This window comes from Heteronotia binoei, chromosome 4, assembly GCF_032191835.1.
Source record: "Heteronotia binoei isolate CCM8104 ecotype False Entrance Well chromosome 4, APGP_CSIRO_Hbin_v1, whole genome shotgun sequence".
Classification (NCBI taxonomy): domain Eukaryota; kingdom Metazoa; phylum Chordata; class Lepidosauria; order Squamata; family Gekkonidae; genus Heteronotia; species Heteronotia binoei.
In genome coordinates, this window is record NC_083226.1 from 18676171 (window position 1) to 18692601 (window position 16431).

A 16431-nucleotide genomic window follows, 5' to 3' on the forward strand; every position below is an offset into this window, starting at 1 on the left:
CCACGGCTTTTTTTAAAGGGACGGACACAGCTGTTGTTGTTTAACCATTTAAAAGAGACCACACCACACTCTCCAACATACCCAAGAAACACCAAACATTATATATAACAAGAGAAATCATTGTGTTGGTTAAGGCCAGAGGGTTCAATGGTGTTTAAACGATGTATCCACCGTGCCTCTTTTTGTAACATGGTCCTTTGTAAATCACCACCTCTACTATCACCAATTTTCTGAATCACAAAGAATTTTAAGGCTTCTAAGTTATGATCAGTCTCAGTAAAATGTTGAAGGAGAGGAACACCAGGAACTTGATGGCGAACCCTTGAGATGTGTTCCAGAACACGTGTCTTAATAGCCCTACGGGAACATCCTATGTACATTTTAGAGCAATCTCCACAGACCAGGGCATAGATGACCCCTTTAGAGTCACAATTAGTGAAACCTGTCAATTTAATGGTTGTTTGGGATCTAGGATCCACATACTCTTTTATTTGTAGAGAGTACTTGCACGCTTTGCAACCCTTGCAACGGAAATGACCAGGGGGCAATCGAGAAGACGTCTGTGCAGTATTCAAATCCGTATGTACCAAATAGTCCCTTAGATTCCTAGATCTACGGAAACCAATTATAGGTGGGGAGGCACATCCTGCAATGCTGGAAACAATACCCCAATGGCGCAAAATGATGTTTTTAATCGCTAATGCCTTCGGAGTATATTGTAATGAACAAAATAATCTTTGATTTTCCCTAGCCTCTCCATTCTGTTTGTTCGTACGCTGAAGCATAAGGGAACGTCCTTGTTTGGCAGCCCTCGTCTCCGCCCCTTTGATGACTGTTTCTGGATAACCCCGTTCCTTAAACTGCACTGTCAGTTGATTACACGATTTTTTATACTCAGTGACTGAGGTGCTGTTTCGTTTCATGCGTAAGAACTGCCCATAGGGTATATTATTCCGCAAAACGGGAGGATGGAAAGAGTCATAATGTAGATACCCATTCTTAGCCACCGCCTTTCTATGGTTCTTAATAGCTAGAGTATTATTGGCAGTGCGATACACCACTGTGTCCAAAAATACAATGGTGTCAGGATCTCTATTAAAGGAAAACTTAATGCTAGGGTGACAAGAGTCCATCCATTCAACTAAACTCTCCAATCTTTCTGCATGTTTCATAATCAAAAAGATGTCGTCCACAAACCTAACAAAAAACAATATGTCTTCAAAGAAAGGGTTAACGTCACTGTTACAATAAAAATCATTTTCCAGCACAGCCATAAACAAACAGGCAATAGATGGCGCCAGAGCGCTGCCCATCGCAACCCCTTTACGTTGCAGAAAAAATTCTTGGTCAAAACGAAAATAGTTATTTTCAATAATCAGGTCCACTAGCTCCAACAAAAAAGGTGTCGGTGGATCCAAGTCCTCTCTCTGATCCAAATAACACTGAGCTGTACTTCTCAAATCCTCAAAGGGAATATTAGTGTATAATGATTGAACATCCAATGTTACTAATGAGGCATCTGCAGGGATATAAAAATCCTCAATCTTAGAGACAAAATCTGTCGTGTCTCTAATAAAACTGGGAATCTTACAAACAAAAGGCTTCAAAAAGTGATCCACAAATTTAGATAGGGGTTCTAGTAACGAACCCTTTCCTGACACAATTGGACGACCAGGAGGGGGTCTGATTTCTTTATGTACCTTCGGGAGGGCATAAAAAATAGGTACTTTAGGGTGGGGGTTATCCAAAAATTCAAACTCTTTCTTGGAGATATACCCCATTTCTCTAGCGTCTACAAGTACCATCCTCACCAATTTAGATATTCTTTCAGTTGGATCAGTGTTAAGACGTGTATAGTATTCCACATCCGATAATAATGAACCTACCATCAAGAGATAGTCCTGCCTATCCTGAATCACAATCCCACCTCCTTTATCAGCTGATTTAATTACAAGATCGGGATTATCAGATAGTTGGGATAAGATGTCCCTTTCATATTTATTCAGATTGTTGAAGTAAGGGTTTTGTTGACGCTCTAGTTGTTCAAGATCCTGAAGCACCATTCTCTCAAAAACAATAATTCGTGGGTCATCATTAGTAGGAATAAACAAAGACCTACGTCTAAAAGGTGTCCTCTGTTCACCCCCCCCCTCATCTTGTCCAAACATATGTTTCAATTTTAACAGGCGACATAATTTAAATAAATCAACTCTAGTGGAAAAAGAGTCATAGTAAGGAGTGGGAACAAAGCTAAGACCCAGGTTCAAAACCCTACGCTCATCATGAGAGAGATGGTGGGATGATAAATTTATAACTAAGTCCGATGTCTCCCCCTCCTTCCTGATGGTCCTCTGTAAAAATCCCGACCCTCTCTAGATCTGCTTCTTGTGTTCCTATATGGTCTACGGGATTTTTACAGAGGACCATCAGGAAGGAGGGGGAGACATCGGACTTAGTTATAAATTTATCATCCCACCATCTCTCTCATGATGAGCGTAGGGTTTTGAACCTGGGTCTTAGCTTTGTTCCCACTCCTTACTATGACTCTTTTTCCACTAGAGTTGATTTATTTAAATTATGTCGCCTGTTAAAATTGAAACATATGTTTGGACAAGATGAGGGGGGGGGGTGAACAGAGGACACCTTTTAGACGTAGGTCTTTGTTTATTCCTACTAATGATGACCCACGAATTATTGTTTTTGAGAGAATGGTGCTTCAGGATCTTGAACAACTAGAGCGTCAACAAAACCCTTACTTCAACAATCTGAATAAATATGAAAGGGACATCTTATCCCAACTATCTGATAATCCCGATCTTGTAATTAAATCAGCTGATAAAGGAGGTGGGATTGTGATTCAGGATAGGCAGGACTATCTCTTGATGGTAGGTTCATTATTATCGGATGTGGAATACTATACACGTCTTAACACTGATCCAACTGAAAGAATATCTAAATTGGTGAGGATGGTACTTGTAGACGCTAGAGAAATGGGGTATATCTCCAAGAAAGAGTTTGAATTTTTGGATAACCCCCACCCTAAAGTACCTATTTTTTATGCCCTCCCGAAGGTACATAAAGAAATCAGACCCCCTCCTGGTCGTCCAATTGTGTCAGGAAAGGGTTCGTTACTAGAACCCCTATCTAAATTTGTGGATCACTTTTTGAAGCCTTTTGTTTGTAAGATTCCCAGTTTTATTAGAGACACGACAGATTTTGTCTCTAAGATTGAGGATTTTTATATCCCTGCAGATGCCTCATTAGTAACATTGGATGTTCAATCATTATACACTAATATTCCCTTTGAGGATTTGAGAAGTACAGCTCAGTGTTATTTGGATCAGAGAGAGGACTTGGATCCACCGACACCTTTTTTGTTGGAGCTAGTGGACCTGATTATTGAAAATAACTATTTTCGTTTTGACCAAGAATTTTTTCTGCAACGTAAAGGGGTTGCGATGGGCAGCGCTCTGGCGCCATCTATTGCCTGTTTGTTTATGGCTGTGCTGGAAAATGATTTTTTATTGTAACAGTGACGTTAACCCTTTCTTTGAAGACATATTGTTTTTTGTTAGGTTTGTGGGACGACATCTTTTTGATTATGAAACATGCAGAAAGATTGGAGAGTTTAGTTGAATGGATGGACTCTTGTCACCCTAGCATTAAGTTTTCCTTTAATAGAGATCCTGACACCATTGTATTTTTGGACACAGTGGTGTATCGCACTGCCAATAATACTCTAGCTATTAAGAACCATAGAAAGGCGGTGGCTAAGAATGGGTATCTACATTATGACTCTTTCCATCCTCCCGTTTTGCGGAATAATATACCCTATGGGCAGTTCTTACGCATGAAACGAAACAGCACCTCAGTCACTGAGTATAAAAAATCATGTAATCAACTGACAGTGCAGTTTAAGGAACGGGGTTATCCAGAAACAGTCATCAAAGGGGCGGAGACGAGGGCTGCCAAACAAGGACGTTCCCTTATGCTTCAGGCGTACGAACAAACAGAATGGAGAGGCTAGGGAAAATCAAAGATTATTTTGTTCATTACAATATACTCCGAAGGCATTAGCGATTAAAAACATCATTTTGCGCCATTGGGGGTATTGTTTCCAGCATTGCAGGATGTGCCTCCCCACCTATAATTGGTTTCCGTAGATCTAGGAATCTAAGGGGACTATTTGGTACATACGGATTTGAATACTGCACAGACGTCTTCTCGATTGCCCCCTGGTCATTTCCGTTGCAAGGGTTGCAAAGCGTGCAAGTACTCTCTACAAATAAAAGAGTATGTGGATCCTAGATCCCAAACAACCATTAAATTGACAGGTTTCACTAATTGTGACTCTAAAGGGGTCATCTATGCCCTGGTCTGTGGAGATTGCTCTAAAATGTACATAGGATGTTCCCGTAGGGCTATTAAGACACGTGTTCTGGAACACATCTCAAGGGTTCGCCATCAAGTTCCTGGTGTTCCTCTCCTTCAACATTTTACTGAGACTGATCATAACTTAGAAGCCTTAAAATTCTTTGTGATTCAGAAAATTGGTGACAGTAGAGGTGGTGATTTACAAAGGACCATGTTACAAAAAGAGGCACGGTGGATACATCGTTTAAACACCATTGAACCCTCTGGCCTTAACCAACACAATGATTTCTCTTGTTATATATAATGTTTGGTGTTTCTTGGTACGTTTGGAGAGTGTGGTGTGGTCTCTTTTAAATGGTTAAAACAACAACAGCTGTGTCCGTCCCTTTAAAAAAAAGCCGTGGGCTCTGGCAGCCCAAGCTGCAAATTAAGATATCAAAATGGGCGTTTGAGAAAGAACTTGGCTGGATTTTTCAGGTTGTTTTACCTACTGTATCTGTATGTTTTTGTTAAAATCACTTGGGTTTAGGGTGGTTTTTATCGGTCACTTTTGTTGTTTACAGTTGACTTACGAGGAAGCTGCAGGAGCAGCGGAACGCAATCAAATCCGGGGTTTGCGTGAAGGCTAGAATTTGTCCTTCAGAAGTCAACAAACAACGGAGGGACTCCTGTGGAACTTTATTTTTGAGTCATTGTACTCATTTTGAAAACTCTGTGACTGTGTGGGGTCCTCCTTGGAATATTGTTTTGAGACTGTTGTTTTCTATTTCTATTTATACTGTATGAATGTATGCCCACTGTTGTAGGCTGTTCATTTCATTATAATAGAACTTTATTTACACCAGTTAAGAGTATTTGTGCACAATATTTTGTATTTTTGTATTTTTGGTTTATGTGCGAGGGCAGGACACTCCCAAGGCTGCCTGGGACGCGTTGAGTGCGGTGCATGTTAGCACCACTGCTGGTTCCCTCATGGCCTTGACAAGGAGGATGTTCCGCACCGTTATGCCGGCTGGAGGGTGTGTGAAAGATCACATCAAACGGCTAACGGACTGTTTCGTTGAGCTGGAGGCAAGAGGCAAGACTGTAGCTCCAGACGACAGAGTGTACATTTTGCTGTCGTCGTTGCCACCTGAGTACACTCCCCTGATAACTTCTCTGGAGACGGTGGACGTAGCGACCCTGACCATGGAATACGTCTGTGCCCACCTGCTTGACTTCCAAGAGAGAATTGCGGCCGTGAGCTGTCCGGGGGTGTCGGCCGGGCAGCGTGCTGTTATCGGTGTGTCCGGGAAGACAGCCAAGAATGAGCCAGCTTTTGCTGCTGGCAGGCGTCCGAAGGTGGAGGAAGTGGAGCCGACTGCGTTTGCAGTCCGTCGCTGCTATGGATGCGGGTCGTCGCAGCACCTGCTCCGAGCTTGCCCTGAGAGGGAGAAGAGGCGGGGGCGTGTGCGGCGAGAGCGGAGGACCGCCAGCCCGTGTGAGGAAGCCACCCGGCTGGTCACGTCTGCAGTAGAGAGCACAGGGTCTGCTTGGATTTTAGACTCCGGGGCAACGAGCCATCTCTGCTGCGAGAAGGAGTCGTTGAAAAACATTGACAGTCCTGAGCATAAGTATGTGAGATTGGCTGATGGGACCACTGCCAATTCTGTTTGCTCAGGCAATGTGGAATTTCCTGCACTGAAATGTATGTTGCAAAATGTGTTGTATGTACCCTCACTGCAGTCTAACCTGTTGAGTGTTAGCACACTGTTTGACCAGGGATACCAGGTGAGATTTGAGAAAACCTGCTGTAAAATCCTGGGAGGTGGGGGAAAGTTGCTTGTGACAGGAAAGAGGGAAGGTAAACTGTATGTGGTCCAGAGTGATTGTGCCCAGGTGGCTCAGGTGTCGAATGAGCCTGTGCACAATAATTGTATACATTTGCTCCATAGGAGACTTGGGCACTGCGGATTTAGGGCGTTAAAGAGAACCCTGGAGCTTGTGCCTAGTTTGAAAGTAAATCCTTGCAAATGTTACTTGGATTGCCAGGTCTGCAAGAAGACCAAAAGCAAGGCGTGTGCTGTTGCTAAAGAAAGCTCAAGGGAAAGCACACGAGCCCTGGAACTAGTCCATTTAGACGTTATTGGCCCATTGCCAAAGAGTCTGTCGGGGAGGAGATACTGCTTGGTGGCCACCGACGACCACACGAGGTACGCGTGGGTTTTCACCATGGTGCATAAGTCTGAGGTGTATAAGACATTCACCAAGTGGGTCAAAGCAGTGGAGAGACAATTAGGGGTTAATCTCCTGGCTGTACAAACCGACAGAGGGGGGGAATTCTTATCTAACCAGATGAAACGTTGGCTGGAGAACAAGGGCATCGCCCACCGTCTGACGAACCCGGCAACGCCCCGAGAAAATGGGCATGGGGCTGTATTGCAGAATGTGATGTATTGCATGTTAGAGGATGCACAACTGCCAATGACCTATTGGGCAGAAACCATACATGCAGCTGTTTTTTTGCAAAATAGGGTTTGGTGTAATACTGTGAAAAATGTGCCTTACAGGTTACTGTTGAACAAGACCCCAGATTTGAGTTCTTTAAAAGTCTTTGGGTCACGGGCTCGGGTTGGCATCCACTCCACGAGTAGCGGGGAGGGGGATGTCCGGGCAGAGAGCCTAATTTTTCTGGGCTACAAGCCAAGGGCCAGGTGTTATCGTTTCTGCAATAGCAAAAGCAAGATAACACTTAGTAAGAGTGCCCAGTTCAATGAAGAAAGCAGCTGGCCAAGGTTGCACTCCTTGCAGAAACAATTTGTCCTGCTGCCAAGTAGCGATAACGATGTTGGAGCGCAGCCCAGAACTCCAGCCCAGGAGGTGGCACCCAGTGGGGCTGGAGAAGGTGAGCCGAATGCTGGCACAGAGCCTGACGAGCAGAGTCAGGAGGCAGAGCCTCAAATGCAGGAACTGGAGGTAAAGTGTGAGAGTCAGGAGGTTCAACACCCAATTACAGGGGCAGAGCAACCAGCCCAGGAGGTGGGAACAAAGCAACCCGAAGAAGACAAAGCTGGTCCAAGCACAGGGCCACGGGTGTCTGCCAGGTCCACCAAAGGCCAACGTCCCGCTAGGTACAAGTGTCCCTATGTCACTCTGACTGTCAATCCAGACCCACCCGGATTAGAGGAAATGTTAAAAGAAAAGGCTAAGAAATGGAAAGCCTGGGTGGCAGAGTGCGAGGCAAGGGAGATGGAGGCTGAAGCCAAGCGTCTGAAAGAGCTGGCTGAACAGGAACACGATGATGTGTTTTACAATCATGATGAGTTCCTGAACGAATTCCGGAAAGGGTTCCGAGCTACGTTAATATGAACTGTAATGTTGCTGGTGGACATGTATGTAAACTGTGTAAAGTGTTTGGGTATACTGGGTTTAAATAGATTAGGAGGTGTGTTGGAGCAAGAATCTACATAAACCCAGTCTGACAGCTACAGTATGACAGCTGGTGATCTAGCTGCCAGGCTAGGTCACAGTGACCTGATCAGCAGACCGGCTTGAGCCGGCAGAAGCCAAGTGATGCAATCTGCTGAGTCAGCATGGCCAGGATTGGCTGCTTGGACTATATATGATCTGTGTGTGCATCACACAGGTCTCTCCCTGTGAGATGGTGGTTAGGCGAAGCACTTTGTCCGTGGAGGTGATATTGTATAGACTGCACAAGAGAGCACTTGTTGTGTATATATGTTAATACACCTTTTGGCACTAGTTGCACGTGTCTGCCTGATTTTCTTTCCTGAAGCCCTGTGTCGGGCAAGTCATCTCCCTCACTCTGCTACTCCCGCTCCGACAGGGTTATGGGCCCAGGGCGGTTCCGCTGCGCGGAGGAGAGAGTTGAGAGTTGAGCTGACTGTGAGTTTGGAAAGAGCCGGAGGCGAGGAACGCCGGTGAAGGACACAGAAGCACCACCGTTCTCTGTTTGAGAGCCAGAGGGACGTCGGCAGCCAGCTGTGAGGAGGAGTCGGCACGATGGCTCAGCAACAGCTTGGAGTAGCCGTTGAGAAGCTCACCTCAGCCAACTACGCGGTGTGGAGCCTGAGAATGCAACACTACCTCAAGCGTGAAGGGCAATGGCTGTTCGTGAGTAACCCCCCTGCTGACTTATCTCCTGCCGAGACTGTGTTATCGGATAAGGCACTGGCCAACATAGTGCTGTCTATAGGAGATGACCAGCTGGTTTATGTGCGAGGGAAGGACACTCCCAAGGCTGCCTGGGACGCGTTGAGTGCGGTGCATGTTAGCACCACTGCTGGTTCCCTCATGGCCTTGACAAGGAGGATGTTCCGCACCGTTATGCCGGCTGGAGGGTGTGTGAAAGATCACATCAAACGGCTAACGGACTGTTTCGTTGAGCTGGAGGCAAGAGGCAAGACTGTAGCTCCAGACGACAGAGTGTACATTTTGCTGTCGTCGTTGCCACCTGAGCACACTCCCCTGATAACTTCTCTGGAGACGGTGGACGTAGCGACCCTGACCATGGAATACGTCTGTGCCCACCTGCTTGACTTCCAAGAGAGAATTGCGGCCGTGAGCTGTCCGGGGGTGTCGGCCGGGCAGCGTGCTGTTATCGGTGTGTCCGGGAAGACAGCCAAGAATGAGCCAGCTTTTGCTGCTGGCAGGCGTCCGAAGGAGGAGGAAGTGGAGCCGACTGCGTTTGCAGTCCGTCGCTGCTATGGATGCGGGTCGTCGCAGCACCTGCTCCGAGCTTGCCCTGAGAGGGAGAAGAGGCGGGGGCGTGTGCGGCGAGAGCGGAGGACCGCCAGCCCGTGTGAGGAAGCAACCCGGCTGGTCACGTCTGCAGTAGAGAGCACAGGGTCTGCTTGGATTTTAGACTCCGGGGCAACGAGCCATCTCTGCTGCGAGAAGGAGTTGTTGAAAAACATTGACAGTCCTGAGCATAAGTATGTGAGATTGGCTGATGGGACCACTGCCAATTCTGTTTGCTCAGGCAATGTGGAATTTCCTGCACTGAAATGTATGTTGCAAAATGTGTTGTATGTACCCTCACTGCAGTCTAACCTGTTGAGTGTTAGCACACTGTTTGACCAGGGATACCAGGTGAGATTTGAGAAAACCTGCTGCAAAATCCTGGGAGGTGGGGGAAAGTTGCTTGTGACAGGAAAGAGGGAAGGTAAACTGTATGTGGTCCAGAGTGATTGTGCCCAGGTGGCTCAGGTGTCGAATGAGCCTGTGCACAATAATTGTATACATTTGCTCCATAGGAGACTTGGGCACTGCGGATTTAGGGCGTTAAAGAAAACCCTGGAGCTTGTGCCTAGTTTGGAAGTAAATCCTTGCAAATGTTACTTGGATTGCCAGGTCTGCAAGAAGACCAAAAGCAAGGCGTGTGCTGTTGCTGTCTGCCTGATTTTCTTTCCTGAAGCCCTGTGTCGGGCAAGTCATCTCCCTCACTCTGCTACTCCCGCTCCGACAATAAAGGTGTGAGTTCAGTTGCTGAATGGTAAGAGCAGGTGAATGACAACAGCAGGCTTGACTGGATTAGGCATGATACGCAGCGCGGGTGGTAGGGGTGGTGATGAGACAGGAAACCTAGGTCTCAGTTCGGTCCAGGAGGATATAAAAAATGGCCATAAGTCAACATTAGAAACCACAACATTTCAAAAACCAGTGGGTGAACGGTCAACCTTCCAGGACATTGCTGGCCTAAGAGCAGCAGTTCTCTTGAAAAGGAATTTCAAAGTGAGATCCGAAAGAGAGACTGCTGAATTGCAACTGATAATGAAGCTCAATGCATCCTCCAGGGCCAAATTGAGACCTAGGTTTCCTGTCTCATTATCAGCGCCTGGTATTACCATTTGGCATCTGAAATCACTTTACTCTCCAAGGTATAAGGGCCAAATGGACTCAGATTCTAGCTGTAACTGAAGAAGTGAGAAGCGACTCATGAAAGCCACAATTTTTGTTAGGTGCTACTCCTTTCCAGTAATAAGGCTTGTAAGCTGTGCTGTTAGGTTTCTTCCCGCCCCCACTTCTTCATCTGTTTGAACTGGAGAGGGGGATCTCTCCAAGTGAAATGGTGTGTGGATTTCAGACTGGGCAAAATCCACTCAAGCTCTAGTTATGATAATGAAACTGCTGAAAAAGCAAAAGGTCAGTGAAGAAAGGCATCCAACAAGGTGGGAGGAGAGAAAGGGAGACCAGTTGAACTGGAACGTATGCGTGTGTGTGTGTGAGAGAGAGACAGAGATATATCAAATCTCAAAGAAAACAGTGGAGCACAGTGATCTCAATGTAAATTGTGCTTGTCAGAAGCCTCCGAATAAGTAGTGTAACAAAAGGTTATACCTGAAATAAAACACAAGACTTAGACTTTGTTCTCTCTTCTGGGAGGGCTCTCTCTCACTCTTTGCCTCATCTTCCTCCTTTCCTCCCAAGGAAGGAGCCCTCAGCCAATGGAGGGAAGGGAGGCTTGGCTTGGAAGGAAGCAGGGTTTGGAAGGAAGCACAAAGCAGCAGAGGGAGCTGGGCAAAAACAAGCTGTGATGCAGCAGCAGCAGCTCCAGAGAAGGAATGAGGGAGCCAGTTGCTCGTGGGCTATATACAAGCCCTGTAAAGGGCTGGATCTGTCCCGTGGGCAGTATGTTTGACAGCCCTGTTTTAAGGAGCTACTGGACTCCAATCTTGCTCTTCTTATATAGGTGGCATCTGGCCTGCTGACATGGAAGATAGGAACCCAGCCTTTCTTCCTAGCTCTGACACCTGTTTGAATATTACAATAAAGTCATTTTCCCCACACGTTCGTCTGTTTCTTCCTGTATGAAACTGGCTACTCGGCCGCAATCCGATGCTCAGCGTGCCTTGTGCACGGTTTGACTGTAAATCGTTGAACTTGTTTGATTGTAAACCTTTGGACCTTTTTATAGAGAAAACAGTTACCTGTGCTGCTTCCCAGCCCCACTGCCGGTATTTGGGGTCGTGTGTGAACCGCCACATGTACCAATAGGTTTCTATCACCTCTGGCCTTAAAATGTAGTATTTTTCGTTCTGCCGCACCGCTACTGCCTCCACGCCACCGTCAAATTTGAAAGCTTCTGGACCCAATTTTAATGCTGCGGGGGTGGGGGGAGGGAGAGAGATAAAAGAAGATGATCAAGAAACCCTTTTTAATCTCTCAAACTTATTTGGCATTGCTGTATCGAATACGCTTGTGAAACAGAAACCTTGGTTTCTTTCAAATGGACACAAATGCTTTTTAATGCTTGCATATGCAGCTGTTCTCTCAAATTTGGCCAGTCCTTTCCTAGTCTAAAATCTAAAAGAACCAAACCAGTACTAAAATTGTGCTGAGATATTTAACATCTTAATAATGGAACCCGCCCCCCTCTCGAGAATATAGAACACAGAGAAGTGGATATAACTGCCATGCACAAAACTGCAAATGCAACCCCCCCTCCCCCCACCAAAAAAGAAGGTATTGTGTTTATATCCTGTCCTTCACTCTGAATCTCAGAGAGGCTTACAAACTCCTCTATCTTCCTCCCCCACAACAGACACCCTGTGAGGTAGGTGGGGCTGAGAGAGCTCTCCCAGAAGCTAACCTTTCAAGGACAGCTCTGCGAGAGCTATGGCTGACCCGAGGCCATTCCAGCAGCTGCAAGTGGAGGAGTGGGGAATCAAACCCAGTACTCCCAGATAAGAGTCCACGCACTTAAGAACGACACCAAACTGAATTTATGTACTCATATCGCAAGTATGTACTGCCAGGGGGTGCCAAAAACATGACAATATGAACATGCAGCACTTTACTGAGCAATCCTACGTGGACTTACTCCAGCCTCAGCCCATTGGTTCTACTGGGCCTGGATCACAGTAACTGCGCAAAGGATTGAACTCCTAGGAATATTAGAATACCTCTGTATAAATTATCACACCACTTTTTTTTTTGACAATCAAACAATCTAATGAGCAAAAACAAAACATAAACACAACTGGCAGCGAGATTATCGGGTTAATACCAAGCCAATGTCAAAACAACTTCTCTTCCATTAGATTAATAATATCATAATACCTGCAAGGAATATCTGACCTTAAGGAACCTGAATGGGCAAAAGAAAGTTCTAGAAAAGGCAACCATTTGTAAAATTGGGGAGCTGTCACTATCTGAGTCCATTATAGGTTACCAACTATCCACAATTTTATCCATAGCATACACCTCCCAGATTTTTGCAAACCAAACTTTTAAGGATTGGGAATTTGGAGATCTCCAAAACTAGACTAGAACCATTTTGGCAGCAGCAAGTAGTGAAGGTATCAAGGATTTGCTTAGTGCGCTGATTGAAATGCCAGTCCAGCAATCCAGTAGAATAAGTTCCAGTTTAAAGGTAAGTCATAACCCGTGATAGCTTTGATTTTTCTCAAAATCACAGACCAAAAATATTTCACAACTGGGCAGGACCACCAGCAGTGAATGAAAGTACCTTCTCCACCACACTTCTTCCAACAAAGGCAAGACCGATTTGGTGAAATAGGATACAATTTCTTGGGGGTCAAGTACCAACGGGACAGGATTTTTTGAGTCTGCAACTGGATATTCGAAGACAACGGTCTGCACAACTATTCTGGATGGCATGATTGTTGTTAGTATTACCACCCACTCCCTTCTCATACCACAGGTGAGAGGGACAATGGAGATTTAGGGAGGGACAGTGGCTCAGTGGTAGAGCATCTGCTTGGGAAGCAGAAGGTCCCAGGTTCAATCCTGGCATCTCCACTAAAAAAGGGTCCAGGCAAATAGGCGTGATAAACCTCAGCTGGAGACCCTGGAGAGCCGCTGCCAGTCTGAGTAGACAAGACTGACTTTGATGGACTGAGGGTCTGATTCAGTATAAGGCAGCTTCATATCTTCATATGTGCTCAAGTATTAGGGAAGGGACGGTGGCTCAGTGGCAGAGCATCTGCTTGGTAGGCAGAAGGTCCCAGGTTCAATCCCCGGCATCTCCAACTCAAAAGGGGCCAGGCAAGTAGGCATGAAAAACCGCAGCTTGAGACCCTGGAGAGCCGCTGCCAGTCTGAGAAGACAATACTGACTTTGATGGACCAAGGCTCTGATTCAGTAGAAGGCAGCTTCATAGGTTCATTTGCCTCAGGCTCGTGAGCACATTCATGGCCAAGGCAAGATTCATGCAAGGCACTTCCTGTCCCACAACTTGCATCCCTGCCCCACCACACTGACTCCTGCATAAAAGCGACAGATGTTTGTAACATCGCTGCTGCACAAAACAGCCTTAGCGTGGGAAACCAGTTTTATTTATTTAACAGGTTACTAGGCCCCGTGGCGCAGAGCGGTAAAGCAGCAGTACTGTAGTTCTGAACTCTCTGCTCACGACCTGAGTTCGATCCCAGCTGCCTTCAGGTAGCCGGCCCGAGGTTGACTCAGCCTTCCATCCTTCCGAGGTCGGTCAAATGAGTCCCCAGTTTGCTGGGGGGAAAGTGCAGAGGACTGGGGAAGGCAATGGCAAACCACCCTGTAAAAAGTCTGCTGTGAAAATGCTGTGAAAGCAACGTCACCCCAGAGTCGGAAACGACTGGTGCTTGCGCAAGGGACCTTTCCTTTCCTACTGTCCCACAACTCTCAATCAAAACTGCTATCAAGGCAGCCATCGTGACCACGAAGGTATTGCAGATATGGCACCATCCTGCCCTCTCTCTTGCCGGTATGAAGTTTCTTTGGCACGTTCGCATGAAACCACCCAAAAAATGGAGACATGAATGATTCCCATCCACCTCACCTGAAAGTTGAAAAATGATATACCGGACGTTTAACCTATAGTTTTCCATTTATCATCTAGTTGGCAATGCTTTAAAGCTGACAGGAAGAATCCTGTGCTAAGTACAGCATTTGCTTTCTTTTTTTTGCTGTCAGGACACGGTTGACGTATGGCAACTCTGTAAGGCAGGGGTGTCAAGCATGTGGCCCGGGGGCCAAAGCAGGCTTCCGGAAGCCTCCTATCAGGCCCCAAAGCGACTGGTGGCCATCTGCTTCCTTCTCCCTCTCTCTCGCTTCCTTCTGCATCTCAGCTTGCTTTGCAAGGCTTGCTCAATCGCACAGGAGCTACAGAGCAAAACCTTGATTTTTCTCTACGGGCTGAGGCTCCTCCCCCTCCTGGTCCTCTGGGGAGGGAGGGAAAGAGTCAAACCTTCCTTTGCCCAGTTCCCTGGATCCCATGGGAGAGATACAAAGAAAGCACCTTTAAGACCAAATAATGCTTTAAGCATGTTTTATTTTAAGGGTTTTTTTTTTAAATGTTTGTTTGTGTCCTTTATAAAGTTTGTATCGCTGCTACCTAATCTTAAATAGGTACACACATGGCATAGCCTAACAAGGTCTCCTTTATGTCAGACCTGGCCCTCATAACAAATGAGTTTGACGCCCCTGCTGTAAGGTTTTCCAAGCAAAAGCTGTTCAGAGGCCGTTCACTCCTGCCTCTGCCCAGCCACCTGGACTTCCTTGGTGGGTCTCCCATCCAAATACTAACCAGGGTCAGCCCTGTTTAACTTCTGAGATCTGACGAGGGCTATCCTGGGCTACCCGCCAGGGCATATGAGATATGCGTGAGATTTAATAGCCTTGTTTCCTACGCTGATGGGCTCTTAGAAGTCAGTAGTGCCTGAGCATCGCGCTCTTGTCATATCAAATCCACACACTATGTTCTCCCAGAGAGCCAGTATGGTATAATGGTTAAGTGCACGGACTCTTATCTGGGAGAACTAGGTTTCATTCCCCACTGCTCCACTTGCAGCTGCTGGAATAGCCTTGGGTCAGCCGTAGCTCTGGCAGGGCTGTCCTTGAAAGGGCAGCTGCTGTGAGAGCTCTCTCAGCCCCACCTACCTCACGGGGTGTTTGTTGTGGGGGAGGAAGGTCAAGGAGCTTGTGAGCCGCTCTGAGAGTCAAGAGTGGAGGGAGGGATATAAATCCAATTTCTTCTTCTTCTTCTCCCTTCACATCCAAATCTCCAACTCAAAACACATCTCTTACAAAGGTGGATCCCTGCTCTTGACCACTTTCCTGGGCTTTCAGTTCCTGCCAGGCGGCCCCAACAGAAAGGGGTCGGGGCAAAGATACTTAAAGTGGAACAGTGATGGTGAGCCAGGATTCTTACTCGTCCTGTCGTACGACTCGTGGCAGGTGTGTGCAATCTCAGCTCCCAGCTGTAAATAGTGTCCAGCCTTGTCGTCTCGGGAGCCGTCTGCTCCGAGGGCAAACATCCCCCCGGCAAAGCACGTGAGGTGGCCCATCTTCCTCTCCAGGTGCCCGTTCTTCCACTCCCCAATGAAAGTGAGGCCTCCGTTGGACTTTCGGATGAGATGCTTCTCTATGGCCTGCGGGGAACAAAGGACAAGCTCCTGTTACTTGCAGCAGTCGGAATCTTCCATAGCTGCAGGTGTACCTTGTATGGCTTGCATTCATTTCTGAAATAAAATGTTTTCCTAAACTGGATTTTTCTCTCCTGGAAAACACCCCCCCCACCCCTAACATGCTTCTATAATGAAAGAGGTGGATAACCATGAGACAGAGACAAGGATGGAGTCCTCTGAATGAGATGGGTCTACTTCCCTTCTTCTCTTACTGTAGGCATGGTATCCTTCCACTTGGTCTTGAGGAAGATGGGAATTCACCAAATAGTCACAAAATGGCATCTGGGTTTTTTTGGCCACTGTGTGACAGAGTGTTGAACCGGATGGGCCATTGGCCTGATCCAACATGGCTTCTCTTATGTTCTTCTGTGACACAGAGTGTTGGACCTGATGGGCCATTGGCCTGATCCAACATGGCTTCTCTTTATGTTTTTTATATAGTCCTTTCTATCCTTCCTTCCTTCCCCTCCCCCAGTTTTGCGGTCAAGCTGCAGCTAGCTAGGGTGACACAATAGGGTTTTGCAAGGCACGAGATGTTCGGAGGCGGTTTTGCCCTTGCCTGCCTCCACATAGCGACCCTGGACTTCCTTGGTGATCTCCCATCCAAATACTTAACCAGGACCAACCCGATTTGGCTTCTGAGATCAGC

General features: G+C 46.7%; 1 protein-coding gene across 1 annotated transcript in view; it reads right to left on the reverse strand.

Annotated features, from left to right (window-relative positions):
• Positions 1-16431, reverse strand: part of MAN1A2 (mannosidase alpha class 1A member 2) — a 106934-nt gene that overhangs the window by 15095 nt on the left and 75408 nt on the right. Inside the window, exons 10-11 of the mRNA XM_060236321.1 lie at positions 15527-15746; positions 11198-11476 (exon numbers count right to left, since the gene is read on the reverse strand). Coding sequence (XP_060092304.1) covers positions 11198-11476; positions 15527-15746 — 499 coding nt within the window. The remainder of the gene's footprint in view (positions 1-11197; positions 11477-15526; positions 15747-16431) is intronic.